At 37.4% G+C, this 20,064-nt stretch overlaps 1 protein-coding gene across 8 annotated transcripts in view; it reads right to left on the bottom strand.

The window, feature by feature from the left end:
• Positions 1-20,064, bottom strand: part of LOC149793661 (uncharacterized) — an 86,910-nt gene that overhangs the window by 35,892 nt on the left and 30,954 nt on the right. For 6 of the 8 annotated variants that reach the window (XM_089967637.1, XM_089967645.1, XM_089967639.1 and 3 more), the window contains one exon: positions 519-682. The exons of 1 other annotated variant lie outside the window; for it this stretch is intronic. In XM_089967637.1, the coding sequence (XP_089823763.1) occupies positions 519-544 (26 nt within the window). In that variant the 5' untranslated portion in view covers positions 545-682. The remainder of the gene's footprint in view (positions 1-518; positions 683-20,064) is intronic. One more of the 8 variants, XM_089967643.1, reaches the window with a different exon arrangement.

Below are 20,064 nucleotides of genomic sequence, written 5' to 3'. Positions count from 1 at the left end.
TGTCAACTAAGTCGATGAATGGACAGACCTGTTACTCTATTACAAGAGTGCTTTGACGAGCTTCATCTCGAAGGAGATGAATGGAAGTAGGAATGCTCGTATTTGTCTTGATATCACTCATCCATGACTTTCTCTTCAGAAACAAGGGTCCATGCATCTTCCAAATATTATTACAACTTTTCCTTAATTATTATATATTTGATGAAAAACACGACAACCAAAATAATATTTATTGGCGGGGCCTGTCTTTTTTTCAGCCAAAACGCGAGTAATTCATGGGACTAAGTCTTGTTCATATTCTAACCATCATGACAGTGTGACTTTATCTTTCTCGTGTTAATTTGTAGTATCTTTGTTTACATCTATGACTTTGTGTTCCATGTCTACTTCTTTGTCCTGATGCAAAACATGTTCATGTTTATCTATGTTCGTGACCTCTTGTTTCATATCTTTATTTTCTTATTTTCCACTTAGTACATGTGACTGCTGCTATTCTGGATAGGAAATAGATTCTTTACTTATCTGTATACTTTAGTGTTCCCATCCTTTTGATCTAGAATTATGTTTCTCAAATAGTATTGTTGAATTCTGAATACAAGATGGCGTTCGGTGTTCACCAGCCACATCAAATTAAAGTTGGCTTTTCTTATAGGGTGAAAATGCTCTTTGTTGCTGCCTTGACCTGAAATGAAATAAAATTCCCACAAATCATATCTTCCTGTATAATCGTCGTACAAAATATTGTTACTGTTGGTCACTAATTGTCTTTTGACTTTAAATAAAATAAGGTCTAAAGTAATTTTCAAAGCCAAGTTAGGTTCGAAAGGTCCTTTGTCTGGCCACATCGGATGACTTCTATATACCTTGGGCACGTTAAAAAGCTGGAACTCGAAAGGAATTTGATTGATGACACTTTTGACTTTGCCAATCAACAAATGTCTCAGTTGCTGACCTTGAAAGCCATGAACATTGATTTTGGATTGGAATCTAAAAGCATTGATGAAGGTTTTAAATTCCACTCATTGTAGGGGATAATCAGCTGCTGATCTGCAGAGTTTGATGTTGTTTCCCACTTTAGGTAAGACTTCCACTTAGCAAATAAAGTGTAGCTTATTCGATCTGTTTTGCACTTATTAGCATTAACCAACTGCAACAAGTAACACTTTGGTTTTGATTTTCTTAGATTTACACGACATCAATCGATAAATGACTGTCTTGCATCTAACATCAGGCCCGATTTGCTGCCACCTGTTTTGAAAACTTTGACTTTCAGGTACAACTTTCATTTAGGTCAACGTAATCTTTGATTTGCCTTTTGTTCCAAATTAAGCAGATGCTGAGGTGATCAAAGACCACACTGGACGAAATTCCATAAAGAGGGATTCCTGCATCGTTATCGTCATCAAGTTTTGTCTTGAAACACTCTACAGAATCTTTGCGCATCATTTTTAAGCAATTAAAGATGTCCATCTTGCTGACTTATCTAAATGGTTTCCGAAGTATCATTCTGAATTGCCCCTGCTGACCTTGGACAATGAATCAATACCTCTGACAGGAGCGTCCAACAAATTTATAGCGATGTCTCAGCGACCAAAGATGGTGTTCTTTATATACAACACAGTTCAAACAACATAAACTAAGAACATTTCATTTACGCTTGGAAAAATAGAAATAATATATTATAGAAGCACTTCAATCATGTGAGATTTTATGAGAATCTGTGTTCCTATAGAAATAAGTGCATTTGTATGTGTGTGTAATATGATGTGTATTAGAATATGTCATGACAAAGAAAGAAGCTATGAAACATTTGTCATATGCAATTATGAAATTACACTGAAATTTGTGGCAATGTACCTAAAAAAACGCTTAGGTATCCCTTCTTTAAAACAAGTATGAATAAGATATTTTGGCACATACAAACATCTCTCTTTCTCTCTCTCTCTCTCTGATTACCAAGATTAACACAACAAATCTAGCAGTATCTATTTTTTGCCCCCCACCCCCACCGCTACCTACCAGTGTACATCCTTTCCACCCTATGTCATAGTTTTCCATCTGATGTCAGCCACTACTAACGATGACATACTCTCAGTGGCATTAATAATAACTGAAGGCCCATGATCTTAAATCTATGTACATCTTTAACATGCGATTTCCATTCTTAACACCCTGGTGTTGCATGATGATCATGTTTAACCTATTAAAATTTTTAACATCATTTCCCATCTTGACGTCAAAAATCTATCCTTCACTACGCCCTCTCTCTCTCTCTCTCTCTCTCTCTCTCTCTCTCTCTCTTAAGTTTTCATATAGTACCTTTTTGAGGATCATATTTAATCTAGAATCTAGTTTCAAAAACAGGAACCATAAAATGTTACAGTGGACATTTATCTCAAGAAAATAATTTTATCCAAAATGTAATGAAAAAATGGAACTGAAATTGGTTCTAACCTTTTAAAATAACTCTCGCAAATTCAAAACGTTACAGAACGAAAAATCTTAACTTTATTTCCTATCCTGGTTTTAAAATAATGGAAAAGGTCAGTCGGACCATGACAGCCGATTATTTGGAAATCAAAGTAAAATTCTCCTTGAGAGAGAGAGAGAGAGAGAGAGAGAGAACTCTTTCTCTCCACGCCTTGTGTAAGCTTAAGTTACAGTCAATGATAGGAGTGACATAATTCTAACAATGGTATTCTGGCACAAGCAAACCGTAAGCTGTGTCGTCACAGACTGAGCGAAATGAAGCAAATTTAAGATCCCGTACATATCAAACACAAAATCAGCTTTCATCTGACAAAGTTGCACAAGTTACACTATTTTTCAAAAACAAGTAAATAGACAAGTTGCCACCCGTATGTAATAAAACGACCGACTGAAGTAATGCTAGTAAATTTGTCACACCAAATGATGCATGAAAATTTGCCTCACTTGATACCCAATCTCTCTGAAATACAGCTTACTGGCAAGAAAATACACAGCCACTGTATTGTGAGCGTAGGGAACACAAACTCCAACCTATTACACTTTCTGCTAAATTGACCTAACAAGTTACATGTTTTACATTTTAACCGTACTAATTCATCGTTTGAAACGTATAGTCCAAAAATATAAACGTTGCATCTTGATGCTGGAAGTCCACAAGACGGTGGCCTAATATTACATTCCCACGAACACCTATACGCTTTTTACTCTTTTTAAGAGATGGCTGTCACTTGGACACCTGTCTTGCCGCACTGTACAAATTTCATCACATGGTTAATATATGTACTTTCATCACCTGTGATTCATAAATGCTGTATGAAAATACAATTAGGTTTTAACAATAGATACTTGGTTTTATATTCTATAGACATAGTGATGAATTGCAAGTTACTAGTCATTATTTAAAATTTAAAAAAATAACGACCACATATCCAAATTCACTGTTTAACCTAAAGTTCCTACACGAGTAAAATGCATTAATAATATCATTGCAATCCACTACGTTATCCTTTTGCTCTCTCTCTCTCTCTCTCTCTCTCTTTTATTCAGTAAAAAAAGAATTACGTGGAAACCAGTGGCTCAAGAGAAAAATACAAATCTGACCTCGATTTAATCCATGAATTTGAAATGAAGCCATGTAACCTTCACGAACATGATTTGTTGCAATGGCATAGGATTTTCCAAGCATTTCACGTTAACAATAACACAAAGTAACAAAATTCTGGTGAGAAAATGATATACTGTAAATTCATGGCTTGATTAAAAATAAATATTGTCATCCATATATATATATACATACACACACATTGAATTTAGTTTAAAGAAAGCATTTCGTATGTGCAAATGTAGTGACTATACGGTGACAAGTAAAGGTAAAACTCGAATATGCTTAAGTGAAGAATTATACCACAGTTTAGACCAATAAACCCTTCTATTAAAAAGATGCTAACATCAAGTACAACGAAAATAGAATCGTTAAATTCTGTAAAGATAAAGATACAAGTAGCACATACAATCCTTGAAACATATGTCCAAAATTGTATTATATAAATCAGGGCCGGCGCTACCATATAGGCAAACTAGGCAGCCGCCTATGGCGCTGATTTCAGGGGGCGCATATTTAAAAAAAAATATTGTTCATAAATTTTGAAACTGATATTTTCCGGGGGGGGGGGGGCGCCAGAATCTAACTTTGCCTAGGGCGCCAGATAGTCTGGCCGGGTCTGGCGCCGGCCCTCACATAGATGGCTATCCTTCAACACGTCCCGGGCCTTTTTCCAAATATTACATCATCAATCTATTTTGTCAAGCAGTTCTAGTAAAAGCATTTCCACCACATGGTGTGGAAACTGACATTCTCGATAAAAATGTGTTCTGTTGGACACTAGTAATAAAAGCACCTGGTCCAGGATAACACGTCAGAAGGTACGTGTCAGTTAGGTATATATGTCGAATGCGCACAATACCATTATATCTCTGCGATTTGTTCTAAACGTGGTATGCTATTCTCCAGTATTGGGTCTGATAATCTTAAGATTGTTTGTGCAGTTTTCATTCCACGTTTGTTGTCAACGTTGACAAACGTGGTGTTTCACACAATATCTGAACTCAGTATATGGCATCTTGCAATCGGAAACCGGCGACAGCAGGACAGTTATGACTGGTTCCTCTGACCATTTTTGCACTTGATGTGAGTGTGACTAGGCAAGCAACGACCCAGAATTTTGCCAGATTGTATGAGCACATCATAATTATGTAATATCTAAGATATTAATGTATTTTCGAATTAAATAGTTTGCAAGCTTTCAAAGTGGAAAGGCAATCATAAAACATGAAATGTGTTTGTTAAGAGGCTTCAGAGTAGTTAAAATATATTAGTACAACTGTAGTTGTTGCTGGAAAGCTTAAATTTGTATGTGAAAACTGACTTGATATGGTATCATGGTGTTTTGCAATGGCAGTTCCAACTTGGTCTCCATCTTCCGAATTATATGTATGCAGTAACCATTTTAGTATATGCTTATTTTCTTATCTACAGAAGGCTTAATTATATAAACAAAAATACACACAACAAAGAAAGTAACTGAATTTATGCTGTATTTTAAACTAAATACACAAGCACAGATTCATCAGTACACAACAACAATATTAATGCGCACATAACTCCGCCCAGCTAAATTTGAACTTAGTCGCCCGGTCGACATTACTTTCGAAAAAAATTGTCGTTTTCATCTACTTAAAATTGAAATTTAGAGTCATTATTGTGAATGAATGCACATCGCAACAACTTTTCCATTTGGTCTGGAATGAATAGATTTTGGTATTTTTGTCGATTCTACTAAATTTCGTGATGGTGGCCTGGATTTATCTGTGTCAATTCTACATGATGTAACATCTGATTTGTGCAGCGAGGGAGCAGCGTGTTGACTCATCTGCATATTTGTTTTTGTTCTGTCATTGAATGTTTGGAATCATAATCTTGGAAAAATATGAACTCTTTCAATTGTAAATATCAAAAAGACGCTTTATAGAATATAATGTTCATTTCATAATGAGTACATCAAGGAGAATGTTATTGCACATGTAATGTAGTCGAAATTACAGTACAATTTCGAAATGTGTTATCAAGCTTTGGGACCCATGACATAGCTCATGTAATTCGGATTTGCATAACTAAGAAATTGCATTTTGAGGAAAGTCAGGATGTAAAACTGTGTAAGTATATTTTGTGCCTTTCTTATTACCAGCCAATGAAGACAAGTTTATGCCTTGACACTTGCATGCTATTTGTAGGGACCCCAACAATGTTATGATCTGTCTGGCGTCTATCGCTAGCCTAAATCCGAAACATTGTATCAAAAAAGTTAACACGGAACATTGCATAGCAGCTGGTATGTGGCGGTCCACGAAACCTCTGCTTTAGTTCATTCAGAAACGAATTTAATCAACCAAAACATAAAGCCTCTATTACATGAATGTACACGATTTGTTGACAAAGTAGTTCCTAATACACTATGCTACTACTGGACACATGCGTCGTGCGCGTGCGTGCAATATGAAGGAAAGCAATATCGTAAAATATTGCACTATTCTGACAATGTAAAGTTAGCGGAGACACAAATGAGCATATAATAACTTCACTTGTTATTTGTTTAATTGAGAACCTTGTTTTGAATTGGCAAAATCAAATGAAGTATTTAGAGGTGCAAATAACCAAGATGGGGAATCTGACACATTATTCTGCATTATTTCTAACACCGTTTCTTGCGTTACTAAACAAGGGCAAATTCGGGTGATAAAAGGTGGAATCAAGTTTGGATTCTGGGTGTACAAGGTTTGAAAGTTTGGACTAAAGACTATATCATGTACAGGATTAGATATTTTAGTTTGGCAGATCCTGGAGACACATTTGGAAGTTCTAAATGTACCCAGATAAAGTCAGAGTCCGTAATTGTGTCTCTGATCAGGCAGCAGGAGATACGATTTACTGGCTGACCCGTACACAGCAGAGATGTAGTAAAGTTTAAATCTTACCAGTGGCATGTATAACCAATGCAAGACCTTCAGATGTGCTCCCCAATATGTTTGTCAGCTACTAGCATTACATTATGAGCTTTTTCATATTTGTCTTTGCAAGGAAGTGTTAGTTTACGATCTAAGGTAAGTCCTAAAAAGTTGGTCTTCTCCACAACAGAAAGAGGACAACCATCAAGATAGAGCTAAACAAATAATAAAAATAAAAAATAAAAAAACAACTACCCCACTCCTAACAACCCCATAAAAAACCAAAACAGTCTCAATCAATGTTCTACAATTATTTGAGGTGGCCGCCACAAGAAGATACAAGCATTTGTTCCGTCCTCCAAACGTATCCTTTAGCTGTGACCTCAGTAACACATGCATCCTTCATTAAAGATATCCGACTACAATCTTCAACAAAAACAAAGAACCTTTCATCAAAGAAGTCAGCACCAAACTTACATAAATGCAACGGAATCTGATGGATTGTTGCATATTTCAAAGTGACTGGAACATGTTTATTGTGCCGTGAAAGTTTCTTTTTGCAGGAAAAAAGTTTTACGCTTATAATCGATACCAACGGCGGCATAAACACGAATTAAATTTTCAGTCTACTGAACCATAAATGTCTGTCCATCAATTTAATTGTAAATGGAGTAGTTCGCATAGATGTTTGTTAGCCTTTTCATTTGTTCACTAATCCCCTGCGTAGCCTCGACATGATGATAGCCGTCTCCAGCTGTCCAACATGTAGGTCAACCTATGTACCTGTACATGTGATTTGTGTGATGTGATTTTGATTTTTAACGTAGCTTTAACAATTTTTCAGTCATATCGCTACGACGTCTGCAATGTGGCAGTTTATAGTGATGTCTAGCACTGGGGCGTCATGCCACAGACATGTAGCATGATGTCCCACCCAGACACATTATCCTGACACCAGGCCGACCAGTCCTAACACTAACCTCTTAATGCTGAACGCCAAGCGAGGCAGCTGTTAGTACCATTTTTGAAAGTCTTTGGTATGACTCGACCGGGGATCGAACCCACGACCTCCCGCATCCGAGGCGGATGTACCTATACATATAGTGTGTAAACAACTTGAGCCACGTACTACTTGCAACAATATCGTAGTGAATTATTTAATGTTAATCGGATATTGATCAAACGAGGACTACCACTTTTTTATATCTATGTTATTTTTGTTTTCCAACGGGATGTAGCTGATGCTATATGAATTTTATAACGTTTGATCCATACTAGAATTCGTGGATTTTTCACATTCATGTACATGGCTTAATAGATTATGGCTTGTGCAATACAAATGTAAGTTGTTAATATATAAATGTATTTCAGACTAATTTGTCTTCCTTTAATCAAAAGCATGTATTGTTGCTCCCGCATTTATTGCCCACTTCCACCTCCGGCCATTTTTTGTAAGTAATGTACAAAACTACATAATGTTTCCTCTCTAAACATGGAAGTTAGTAAATATATATTTTTATCCTTAAAGGATGTACCCCAACAGTAAATTTTTTGATCATCATTTTGGGGACTCCTTGTATAACTTTCATGAAAAGCATCAACCTTCAAGGGACAATGTATTGTTTAATGATTGAAACAATGTGGCAAACCTCAAACTGCACTCACTAGTCTGTGTCTCGCCCACTCCTGACATCAGAAAGATATAATCTTTCCTCTGAACTTAAAAATATCTTGTTTTGGGGATTGGGGTTAGGGGTTACATGAACTTAATGGGTACCCACCCCCGGGGAATTACGAACAGTCCTGTACCCTCTGACAGCTCTAACATTCATAAGTAAAGAATGATACGGAAAGAGGGGTAAATATTCACCTTTTCAAAATGTCGTAATAATCACATGTGCTCAACGTGAGCTTGACATTGAAAACAAAAAGCAATAATCTGAAGGACACATATCATACCGAGTGACACAATTACGTCGGATTACTCCCATGACCCGTTCTGACATATGACCACGAATAGCATGCTATAAAAGATACTCTTCTTGAGCAGTATTACTAAATTCATTTAAACTTGCTCCCACATTCGTGATTTACCGTCATTAGAATGGATAGTAATACTGTTACCATTTAGACTGTGTCCCACATTCCTGATGCTCTTTAAGAAAGAAACTCACACTCCAGTTTGAAACCAAAAGGGTCAAAATATTAAAATTTAACATGATTTTGGGGAAAAAGTAAGAAGGATCCTTACAAATGTTTAATGATCGTGTGTGTGTCATTTGGATTTTTAACATAGCTGTAACATTTTTTCAGTCATATCGTTACGATGTCTGCATTGTGACAGTTTATAGTGATGTCTATATATAGCATGATGTCCCACCCAGTCAGATTATCCTGACACCAGGCCAACCAGGCCTAACATTAACCTCTTAAAGCTGAGCCCCTAACGAGGCAGCTGTTAGTACTATTTTTGGTATAAGTCTATGGTATGACTCGGCCGGAGGTTCGAACCCACGAACTTTCCGAGGCGGATGTTCTAACCAACTAGGTCACCGTGGTGGTCACAAATGTTTAATGAACCTAACTTCAATTAAATCAAAGTTACAGACCATCAAAGTGTTTAGCATTTTAAACTTGACCTTGAGTTTTTTGTACAAAAGGCCTAAAGCATAATTTCGAGTCCAATATTCAAATGCATGCATGAAGCCTGGACCATTGATACAGAGTCAGTAATTTGGAGCTTATTGTTCGTTTGATCAGAAATGTGTAAAATTAAAAACTTCCGAAATCAAACATGCCTCAAATGAAACAAACTAACACAAAACGAACAACATCTGCAATAGCTGAAACATTAGGAGTCTGCACACTTATTGTGGCAGCGCAACTAGCCTGGAAGTCCTACGTTCCAGGTTTTATCAATAAATGACAAGCTATTACACGAATTTTAAATCCGAAAGTTATAATCTGAGGTTGTTAACGTAATGGCACAGTAGTCATGTTATAACAAATAATTAAATCTTAAATTTCCTACCATAAAATCAGCATTATCTGTCCAAATATTTTGATATTACAAATTTGAATATTAAATATGGATATTTTTACATATGATTGATCAAATGTCCTATTTTAAAATATTAGATATTTGTGATAAGAAATCGAAGATTTGAAAATCAAACATGCAAATCAATAATAAATTAAGACTGTAGATTGGGATTTTTCATCTTTAAATATTTTCGTATTTGAGACTGGAGATTATTATTTGTGATCTAAAATAACCGAAAACTTGTTATTCGAGTGCCAAAGATGCAATTGGTTGATACTGGATATTAGAGATTCAAATGGTAAAGGCGGATATTGTTTGATATTAAACAAGACATTTGTACGTTGTGGTGGTCATGTTTTGCTTTTCAAGGAGATTTTTCTCACTAGCGCTCTCCGTGTGCTGTAGTATGAACTGCATTGTGAAGAACAGTTAACTTGTTGTTGTTGTTGTTAGGGTTTATCGCCATTTTTCAGCACAAGATAGGCTATACATGGTGGCCAGTATTAATGGTGGAGGAAGAACCCCGGAAAGACCCATTGACCCACGAGAAGCTACTGGCAAGCTTTCTCACATAACCACATTGGTCGAGCCTGAGATTCGAACCCACGCAGACAGAGGTGAGATGGCAGTGATCCGTGACGGAGAGCGCTTTAGACCACTCGGACTATGTAAAGGACATATATACACTGTATACTAGGATTCCTAGGCCACCAATATATGACCACTGCCATTTAATAAAATATAAAAACGTAAATATGGTTTGTAGACTCTTCTGAATTAAAGGAAATTTGAACATACTGGTATATCGGTTCTAATACACGCAGGGCCGGCCTTAGACCGATTTTTTCCAATCAGGCCCCGCGCTCACAGGGGCCCAGCGCTTTAATAATTTTTAATATATTTCTAAAGTGAGAAAGTAATTTTAAAGCGATGGAAGAAAATTTTAAGATCAATATCTTTGAAACCTTGTTTATCTTGCGTATAAATCCATCAGGCCCCGTCAGGATGACCCAAATCGGGCACCGCATTTCCGATCTTTTTTTTTAAAATCCCTATGACACCATTACAAAATCAAAATGCATAAACCACCATTTTAAATCCTTTTAATCAAGATTAAGGAAGTTAATAATTGCTAAGTTACACTGAAGGTGACTTGTTTGCATATTTTAATAAACTTAATATTTCTTTAAATAAAACTTAACATATCCAGCAACATATTTTTAGGTTTAAAATACAAAGATAACTTACAACATAAAGAAATGTACCCCCAAGTCATTCAAAAAACAGTTCAGGTTGCTTTACTTTTGTGCTAAATATACCTTAGATTATCCTTAAGTCCGGATGTAAGGTACACACAATAAAAATGAAAATAAAAGTAATATACGATGTTTTGCAAAACAAAGGTGTCACATTGATGTTAGAAAGCAAAGTAAAATTCATCTTACTTCATTCTTTAAGTATATCCGACTTATCTTTAATTCTAGTGTTGTGGTACTTAAAACAAAAACAAGCATAGGATATATTAAAACTTGAACAATGATGCATAATCTAATTAATAGCTTTTTGCAATCATAATCTGTTCTTTATGCGCTTGTCACTGTTATCTGAATTGTTTTCACATTCTCGCTAAATAAACATATTGATGCGAAACATATAAACAATATTAAAATTGTTCCCCTTATATTCTCTTCGCTCAGTGAATAAAATGTTAGAGATGCTATAACAGAAATGTACTAGATCATATCTGAATCACGTACATTGAACCTGTTTCACAATAACTGAAAGAAAAAAACCCACTCCGGTTATCTTGCAAAATCTCAGAATTCCAAAACAAGGTGTTCGCTGCTAGAAGAATTACATAAAATCAAAATATCAGAACGTGAAAAGTATATAGATTATAGCCTAAAGAATTTACAGTATTTAATTTTTAAACAATTAAAAGAAACTTAAATCTGATTAATGTCAGTGCAAAAACGGCCATGCTAATGTAGCTTACCTACGCCGTAAATTTCAGGAAAAAGTGCGCATCACAGTTTGTAAAAAGAACATAATGTTATTTTAATTAAAATAATAAAACAATAGAAGGTTACTTTAAATTAAAAAACCAAAATTATGTTGTTAAATTAAGATACCAAACTTCAGAATAAGTTTATTTTATATTAAAATATCAAAATGATAAAATAATGTTTGTATTAAATTAAAAAGACCAAAACTATAGAATAATATTTCAAATTAAAAAACCAAAAGCATAGAATGTTTTTATTAAATTAAAATACCAAAACACTAGAATAATGTTATTTTTAATTAAATTATCAAAACAACGGAATAAGGTTATTTGATATTAAAATTGTTTAGACAATTGTCAGATTTAGATCAAGGATGCTGAAAATCAGTCTTTGTATACTTTCCAGGATTTGAAACATTAGTCAGTTTGTCAGAGACTAGTATAGTTCACTACAGACTAAAATTGGTACGAGTCTAATGGGACTAAGGGAAATTTTATTTTAAATTTAAGTTCAAAAGAAAGGATAAGGTGGTGTGTGAAGCTGCTGTCTTCTGAATCTGCAAAGATAGTGATTGTTTTTTCATGAATTCTAGTTAGTTATTATTTTTTAAATTACACATCTTTAATCATGCTTTAATAGCTAAACTGAACATACCTCCAAATATGATTTGACAACTATTATTAAAACTTAAAAAGAACTTGCTTTATTGATGGTTTCTTGCAAAAGAAGATGCAATACGTTCTAAAACAAACGTTTAGTATAAAACCAATTTCTACGAGATGTTTTTCATTTGCTTGTCTGTGTGTTATTTATTTTTGTAATAAACATATTGGGGAAGAGGTTGATTATTATTATTATTATTATTATTATTGATCAATATATTCTGAATCCCCATATTTGCCTATCAACACAAGTACATGTACAAAATGTCATAATATTAATCTGACTTTCAAACACCCATGTCTACTTACATGTCAATATAAAAAAACATTCACCCAGCAGTGATAGCTTCGTTTGATTTTTAGCGCTTGATATCGGGAACGACAGCACGTGCGAAACGTGTATTGTAACAAGGGCCCATTGCAATGGTATAGTTAGTACAGTAAATGTAACTAAAATTTCCATAGGTCCGAACGTTACCACATGATCATGATGAATTGTGTTTATTTCTGTATAAACTGTGAGGAGAGCTACTTTTCTAAAACTACCCACTTCTGTAGACTGAATCATGTGAAATGAAAAACGTAAGCAACGCCAGTGAAGGTAGACATGATAAAAGCTTCAAAGCAAAAGAAAAATCTTACAATCATTCTGGAAACAATTGAATACATTGAATTTGACAGACTAAAGCATCAATTTTTTAATATCTTTTCCTTAACAAAATAACTCTTTACTGTCAGCATTCATGAAAAACTCGGGTTAAAACTGTTGCAAGTGTGCTATGTGAAAGTTAGTTCTAATATTAGTACCCTTACTCGTACCTCGTGGACAGTGTACTAACATGAGCATATACGTGTTAATGGAGCAAGTCGGGTGTGATTCACACCCGGCGCTCTTTTAGCCTGATAATAACACTTTAAACATACTCCTTGCATATAATCCAATAAAGTAAGTAGTCCTCTTATTTAATACCGGAAGTATCGAAAATCATTGTAGAAATAGTTGTAAAATCTCGTTTACCTTTTATAGCCGATAAGTAGTGAATGGGGCCACTTTAGCGACAATGGGAATTAGCATTAAAAACACCACTGGGCCACTTTGGCGACAATGGGAAATTTAACATTACGAAAACCCCTGGGTCACTCTAGGGACAATGGGAAATTAATATGGGGAATAGAGTTTGGGCCTGTTGAGCGACAATGGGAAATTAACATGGGGGGAATAGATTGTGGGCCTGTTGAACGACAAGGGAAATTTAACATGGGAGAAAAAAAAGAAATTCTAGGGACAAGGGGAATTTAACATGGGAATAGAGTTTGGGCCTGTCTAGGGACTAGGGGAAATGGAACAGGTCCCGACCTGATGGGTCTCTATTTTTTTTTTTTTTTAAAAAATAAAAAAAATGGGGTAGGCAATTGAAAGTCGATCTCTTTTCGAGAAATGTGGGTGGCCCTGAAAAGGGCCTTTGGGTTTCTTCTTCTAACTCCTCCACTTCTTCCACCAAGTTCTCACTTTTTTCATTATTCCTTTCTTCTTCTTCTTCTCCTCCTCCTCTGTTATCCAGTCAGGATGGCCCATCTCTCTGAATTTCTGTTGGATCTTCATCCAGTTGTTATTCAATCTTTCAAACTCTAATTTCTTCTTCTTATTCTCTTCTTCCTTTCTCTCTTTGCTCCATTTTTCTTTTATCTTCATCACTTCTACTTTCATTACCTCTTTAATTAGTTCTTCTGCTTTTATCAACTGGTTACAACCCCACTTTACGTACCACCAGTCAGTCCAATGAAAGCTATTTTCTAGGAAGCTCCTACTTCTATGACATGATCCAAGGCTTCCTTTAAAGTACCTACTCTCACGTAAGGTGGGTCAATGAATCTTCTGATTCTTTCTACTTCTTCCTCAATCATTCCCCCTATCTGATCTTTTGCTACTCCAAGACTCTTCACATTGTTCAGGCTACCTTCAAATCTTCCTTCCTTATTCAATCTTTCTACTACATAAGTCCCATCCATGATCCAAAAATAGCTATGTCTCAAATCGTTAAATAATTTTGTCATCTCCATCTTCTTTGTTTATTCCTTAGAATGGTGCGAACGACTAATACTGTGGGTTCTTACAGTGAAAGCGCGGACGTGATAGAAAACATCCCCCTAAAACAAAATTTATATTACCTATATCATAACCAAACAACGCGCGTACGTGAAGGAAAACATCCCCTACTTTTCTCATTTCATATCATCTACTATCCACATACGTGAAACAGCAATAAACAAACCCCTAATCTACTATCCACACACGCAAAGCATTAAAATTAAACCCAAATCTACTATTCACACGAACCAACTTAAGCTCTTACATAACCCAATAATCTACTATCCACACAAACGTACGTGAGCACTTACAAACACACACACACACACACACACACACACAAAACCACACACTCACACAAATAAAAAGAGCCAGTGTTTATATTCACACTACTCTACATACACACATTGGCAAATTGATTACTATTTCTTTTCTAGAGTATTGGGTAGCCCTGAAAAGGGCTGTTTGTTTTTGAACTCCAGTGACACCTGGTTAATGATGGCACCTTCCAGGCCTGGCACCACACACACATCTTCTTCCCCAGTCTCTTTTCACTCTTTTTTGGGGGAGAGCAGAGGCGGGATAAGTGGCTTCAGAACCCCAATCTTCTGTCTCTGGGATTCTGAAATTTCCTCTCTCCTTTTCTTCCTCTTCTTTGTTTCTTCTCTCCTCTTCTTCTTTGTTTCTTCTCTCCTCCTCTTCATTGTTTCTTCTCTCCTCCTCTTTCATCCTTCCCTCTTCTACGATGGCCTCTGCAGCCAGCTCATTCACAATACGCCTGGCATATTCCAGGTGTACATGAAGTTCAAGCAGTTTAGCTAGTCTGGTGTTCATTCTGGTGGTGTTGATCAATCAACAAGGGTAGCTAGACTGCCGAACGATTTTTAATTTATTCTGAAAGCGCAGACGTGATGGAAAACATCCCCCTAAAACAAAATTGATCTTACCTAGATCATAACCAAACAACGCGCGGACCTAAAAGAAACACTCACTCACGTTTTATACTATCCATCACTATTCTAAAAAAAATTATTAAACAAATAATATACTATCCACATATGCAAAGCAATCCAATCAAACCCCAAATCTACTCTCCCCACACGTCAAACAGCAGAAAAAAACATCATAATCCACTATCCACACAAACGTACGTGAGCACTTACAAACACACAATCATATACACAAACACATACACTCACACTATAATAAAGAGTCAGTGTTTATATTCACACTACTCTACATACACACATTGGCAAATGGATTACTATTTCTTTTCTAGAGTATTGGGTAGCCCTGAAAAAGGCTGGGGTTTTTTTTGTTTGCTATGGCAATCTTTTAGTTTCTAAGAATGCGACGTCCTCTGACGATAGACTTTCTGACGATAGGTCTGTTTCTTTGGAAAGAGAAGAACTCTTTGGTGTCGATACGACATTCGACAAAGCATCTGTCAGGTTCAGGTTGCTGCTGCTATTGCTGCTCTCTCTGCTGTTTCTGAAGTCTGTACTTCTCTGTCCATTCTTCTTTCTCCCTGTTCACTTCTTCCCTGAAGAGCTCTTCTATCAGGTCTTCAGTGACTTTTAGCATTCTCACATTCTCTATCTCTTTTGGCTTCGGTATCAGACTGTGTCTGACCCTGTGCAAATTCACGTAGGCTTCGTTCAGCTTAGCTAGTTTGGAGCACATCTTCGTAGGAGGATGAGTCGACAATGGATGGTTAGACTGGAGGCTACCTCGGCTTTAAAGTCAAAGCGTGGACATGAAGAAAAACATCCCTCCATGGTTTTCGAGCCGGAACGTTCAATGAGTGCCATGAGAGGGATAGTAAGAAGTCAAAGAGCATGAATCAAGATTTCTATAGTCAAACAAACCACAAAGGCATTTTTTTTTCAAAACACAACATTTTTTATTCAAAATCACTTAACACTAACAAACAACTATAACATTTTTAACAATATAACATCAAACATTTTTTTTCAAATCATAAACATTTTTTTCCCAACTAACACATTAGTTTGGACAAGGCTGACAACGTTGTGAATGAAACTGTGATTTCCACTGTTGGAAGTCATTAGGCCATTGATGGACACTACGTTTCCTAGCTTGAGACAAAAGATAAGCATAATGGTCACAAAACCATTGATCTACTTTCACATCGTTTCTAGAAGAAGAACGAGGATCAAAATGAGTCACTAAGTGTTCTAAGGAATAGCCCAGGCTGCGATGATGCAGAAAATACACACAATATTGTCCACACACCAAGGAATCTGTGCCTTGTAATTTCACATTATTGAATCGGGTGGTCTGAGCATTTCTTCTCATAAAGTCGAAGATATCGCCTTCCAAAGTGGGCAATCCATACGAATCGAAATATTCCACACATCCTTCTTGAGGAAAGTAGACGGCTACCCAGTGGGTTCCCGGGAGATGACTGTCGTCCGTGTTGATCACATAAGCTAGACGGTCTTGAGGTTTGCGATAAGGGAGTTCATCTTTAGCACATACGACAGGATTCCAAGAAGCCGTGTACGAACTGTGGTTCAAAAGGTAATAAAGTTCCCAGGTATCCATGTTTTGTGTGGTTTTTTCTTCTTCTTCTTCTTCTTCACAGGCAATGATAAGTCATCAATTCGATCCTGACCTTTTGCTTGAAAATGTCTGACAAGTAAAAGGCATTTAGCTCCGACTTCTTACTCTGGTCCAAGAGAGATTTGATGCGACGGCGCTCCAGAGACGTTAATGGAGGAGAAGAATGTTTATCCAAGCCTTTATACCACTCGTTCAACACGAATTCTATCTCGATGACACCCCAAGCTTTGTCCAGATATTCGTCCAATTTTTCTTCTTGGCTCAACATCAGACATTTGTCGTGTTGAATTTGACTGGGATGATCATTGTGACATCCATAGCACTCTTCCTTGATCAATTCTTTCATTACATCTGTCAGGAATGTAGCAAAACAGGAGACTAAATGGGCTTCTTGTTCTGGCCATCTTGACTTCATCATGATAACTTCTTCGTCTTTGTCTTGAGATTCTTCTTCCCCGGTCTCCTCACATTCCATCTTCAAAGTTTCTCCACTAGGCAAAGAGGGATAACAGTCTTCCATGGTTTCTAATAGTCCAGAATGACTTCTCTCAAACATTTGATTTCTATGGTATTGTCAAATTCTGCATACAGGATGACGTTCACTGTGTGATCTGGAGGTGGATTTGCAAACTGAAGTTCCACACGAATTTGACCCGATTTTAGAGGGTGGAAATGTTCCTCGTCGCTGCCTTGGTCTGGAGTGAAATCAAAACCCCAAAAAGCATAGCCTCCTGCATAATCGTCGTACGAAATACCGTGACTGGTGTTGGTTCCTAACTGTCCCGTGACTTCGTACAGGGACAAGTACGATCTCAAATAATTCTTCGCGACACCAAAGTTGGGCTCAAAGGGTCGGGTACACAAGGTCTTGCCGTCGCGACTGACTTAGATCTTGGACACATTGTAATGTTGAAACTCAAAAGGGTTTTGATCGTGGGTTCCGTTGAAGGCTGAATTCCTGACGATACCAACAATCAAACGCTTGGGTAACTGTCCTTGGAACAGATGATCTTCGATCATAGATCGCTGTCCAGCGAGAATGGTGAACGTTTTCACTTCTACGCGTCGTATCGGATACTTGGCAGTCGTTCTGCTCAACGTCTGACTACGTCGTTTCCCACTTTAGGTAACACTTCCACATGACGCACGTAAAGTCGCGCTTCTTGAATGATAGTTTTGTATTCATTGGCATGGGCCATCGAATGGAAAGCGGCACTGCTATGATTCAGTCTCAAACGGATATCCACCCCGTTCAGCAAATACTTTTCTTGTAACCACATGTCCAAATGCAAACGATGCATCAGTTCTAAACTTCGCTCTTGCAGAATTTTCTTACGACGGTCGTTAAACCCCACATTGTGAGGATTGACATCTTCTGTCAGGACTGTGTCGCTAAACGTACCTACACCTGTCATGTCAGGTTTCCATACCACGCAAGCATCCAGATGAGTATTCTTGGCTTCTTTTCCGTACGTCAAGAGATTTTCCAGGTAGGCACGATATGGGTAAGTATCCATGCTGCTGCTGACCAGTTTGTTATTCAAGTACAAGTCCACTTCGCCGAACAAGGAATGCATGAAATTGCTGACAGGAGCTACTCTAGCATCGCCTCCTGGATTGGTGTTGTCCGTTTTGATCACTTTCACTTCCAAATACAGGTAACTGCTATTCAGATCGATGTAATCTTCGGGTTGCCCTTTGATTTCAAACTGATGGGAGCGGAATCCGTCAAAGAAGAGACGGGATGAAATTCCACCCACTGGGATTCTTGCATGGTCATCATGGTGGGGGGCATGGCAAACAGATCCACTTCCGACTTGGAACAGGCGCAAGACTCTCGGTGCATCATTTTTTTCTCTTTCTCAATAAACGAAAACGTCTAAGTCTCGAACGGTTCTTCTTTTCTTTGCCTTTCTAGCTTTAAACGTGTGAAGTCTGGTGAAAGGGTGTTTTCTTCGTCGTCTCTTTCTGTCTTGTCCTTGCTGAATGCTTGACTCGGTAGCATGCAGGGCATTTACAGGTGTGTCTCGTCGGCCCAAAAGGTCTTTGCCAGTTTGCAGCAAGACATTTTTTGCCTGCCCTCATGAAGGCTTCTTTAGGATTTTCTTTGTCGATGATGACATTTTGGAGAAATTCTTTGCCTTGTGTCAGTGCCGCATCTTTCAAGGCGTGCAATCCGCGTGTCACCATCGGTTTCAACACCGGGGCCACCGAAAGAAAAGCCGATTTTAACATATCTCCTAAACCGTGTCCTCGCTGTCGAGCAACCCCTCGGTACACTGGATACATGACTTACAAGTCGTGAGAGAACTGTTTTCGAAAATGGAGTTTCACCGTGACTTTTCCTTTGGTGAATGGAATATTCTGTCCCAGATCTCCTTTTATAGCAATGTTGACCGTGTCCAAGTAAGACTTACTGACAGGCAAATAGTGAGGATGTACAAATTCGCGGTGAACGTGGTAAGTGTTTCCACCTTCCTCGTCAGTGACCGTGGCAGAATCCACTTTGAAAGGAATGACACGCAGTAAAGGCACAGAGGTGTGTCCCACTACGTTATACTCCACCACATCGGAGTACACAAACATCAAATTCAGTCCTTGGTTCAGTTCTACCGGGCCACGAAACAACTTGCTAAAAGACTCGTTGTAGTAAATGACTGGCAATTCGCTTTTCTTCATCATGGCCATTCTCATGTCCATGTCTCCGCCCAACATGTCAAACAATTCAGGACAAAATAAAATGGACACGATTTTACTCCCATCAAATTTCATCAAGAAGCGAAGAGCTGCTTTGTGGTATTCCATGGTGACACTTTTTTTGACACTTTCCAAAGCTTTCAGAAACACGACATTAAACCTGGAGGCTATGGTGCTCACCAAATGTTGACCACTAAAATAACAGCCTGGGGGAACGAACAAGCGATAGGTGGTGTACTTTTGATTTTTTGTGCCAGGGGTTTTCTTGTCATATTTGCCATGGGTATCCAAGTACTGTTGCAATTGTTCGTCATGAACTTCCACATCAAAAAAATTTTGATTGGGAAGGACATTGAGGACTTGGGTCGGGTGAATGATTTCTACTAAAGCCACTTCCCAATGGGATTCGTGATCTAATGGGATGGTCTGAGGTAATTTGGCCGTGTAACAGCACAACGTGTTCTTGGGAAACACCTCCATGGAACTGTC

The sequence above is a fragment of the Sinohyriopsis cumingii genome, chromosome 8, assembly GCF_028554795.1.
Source record: "Sinohyriopsis cumingii isolate HCF-2022 chromosome 8, ASM2855479v2, whole genome shotgun sequence".
Taxonomy (NCBI): Eukaryota; Metazoa; Mollusca; class Bivalvia; order Unionida; family Unionidae; genus Sinohyriopsis; species Sinohyriopsis cumingii.
This window is presented reverse-complemented; position numbering and strand designations above follow the sequence as displayed.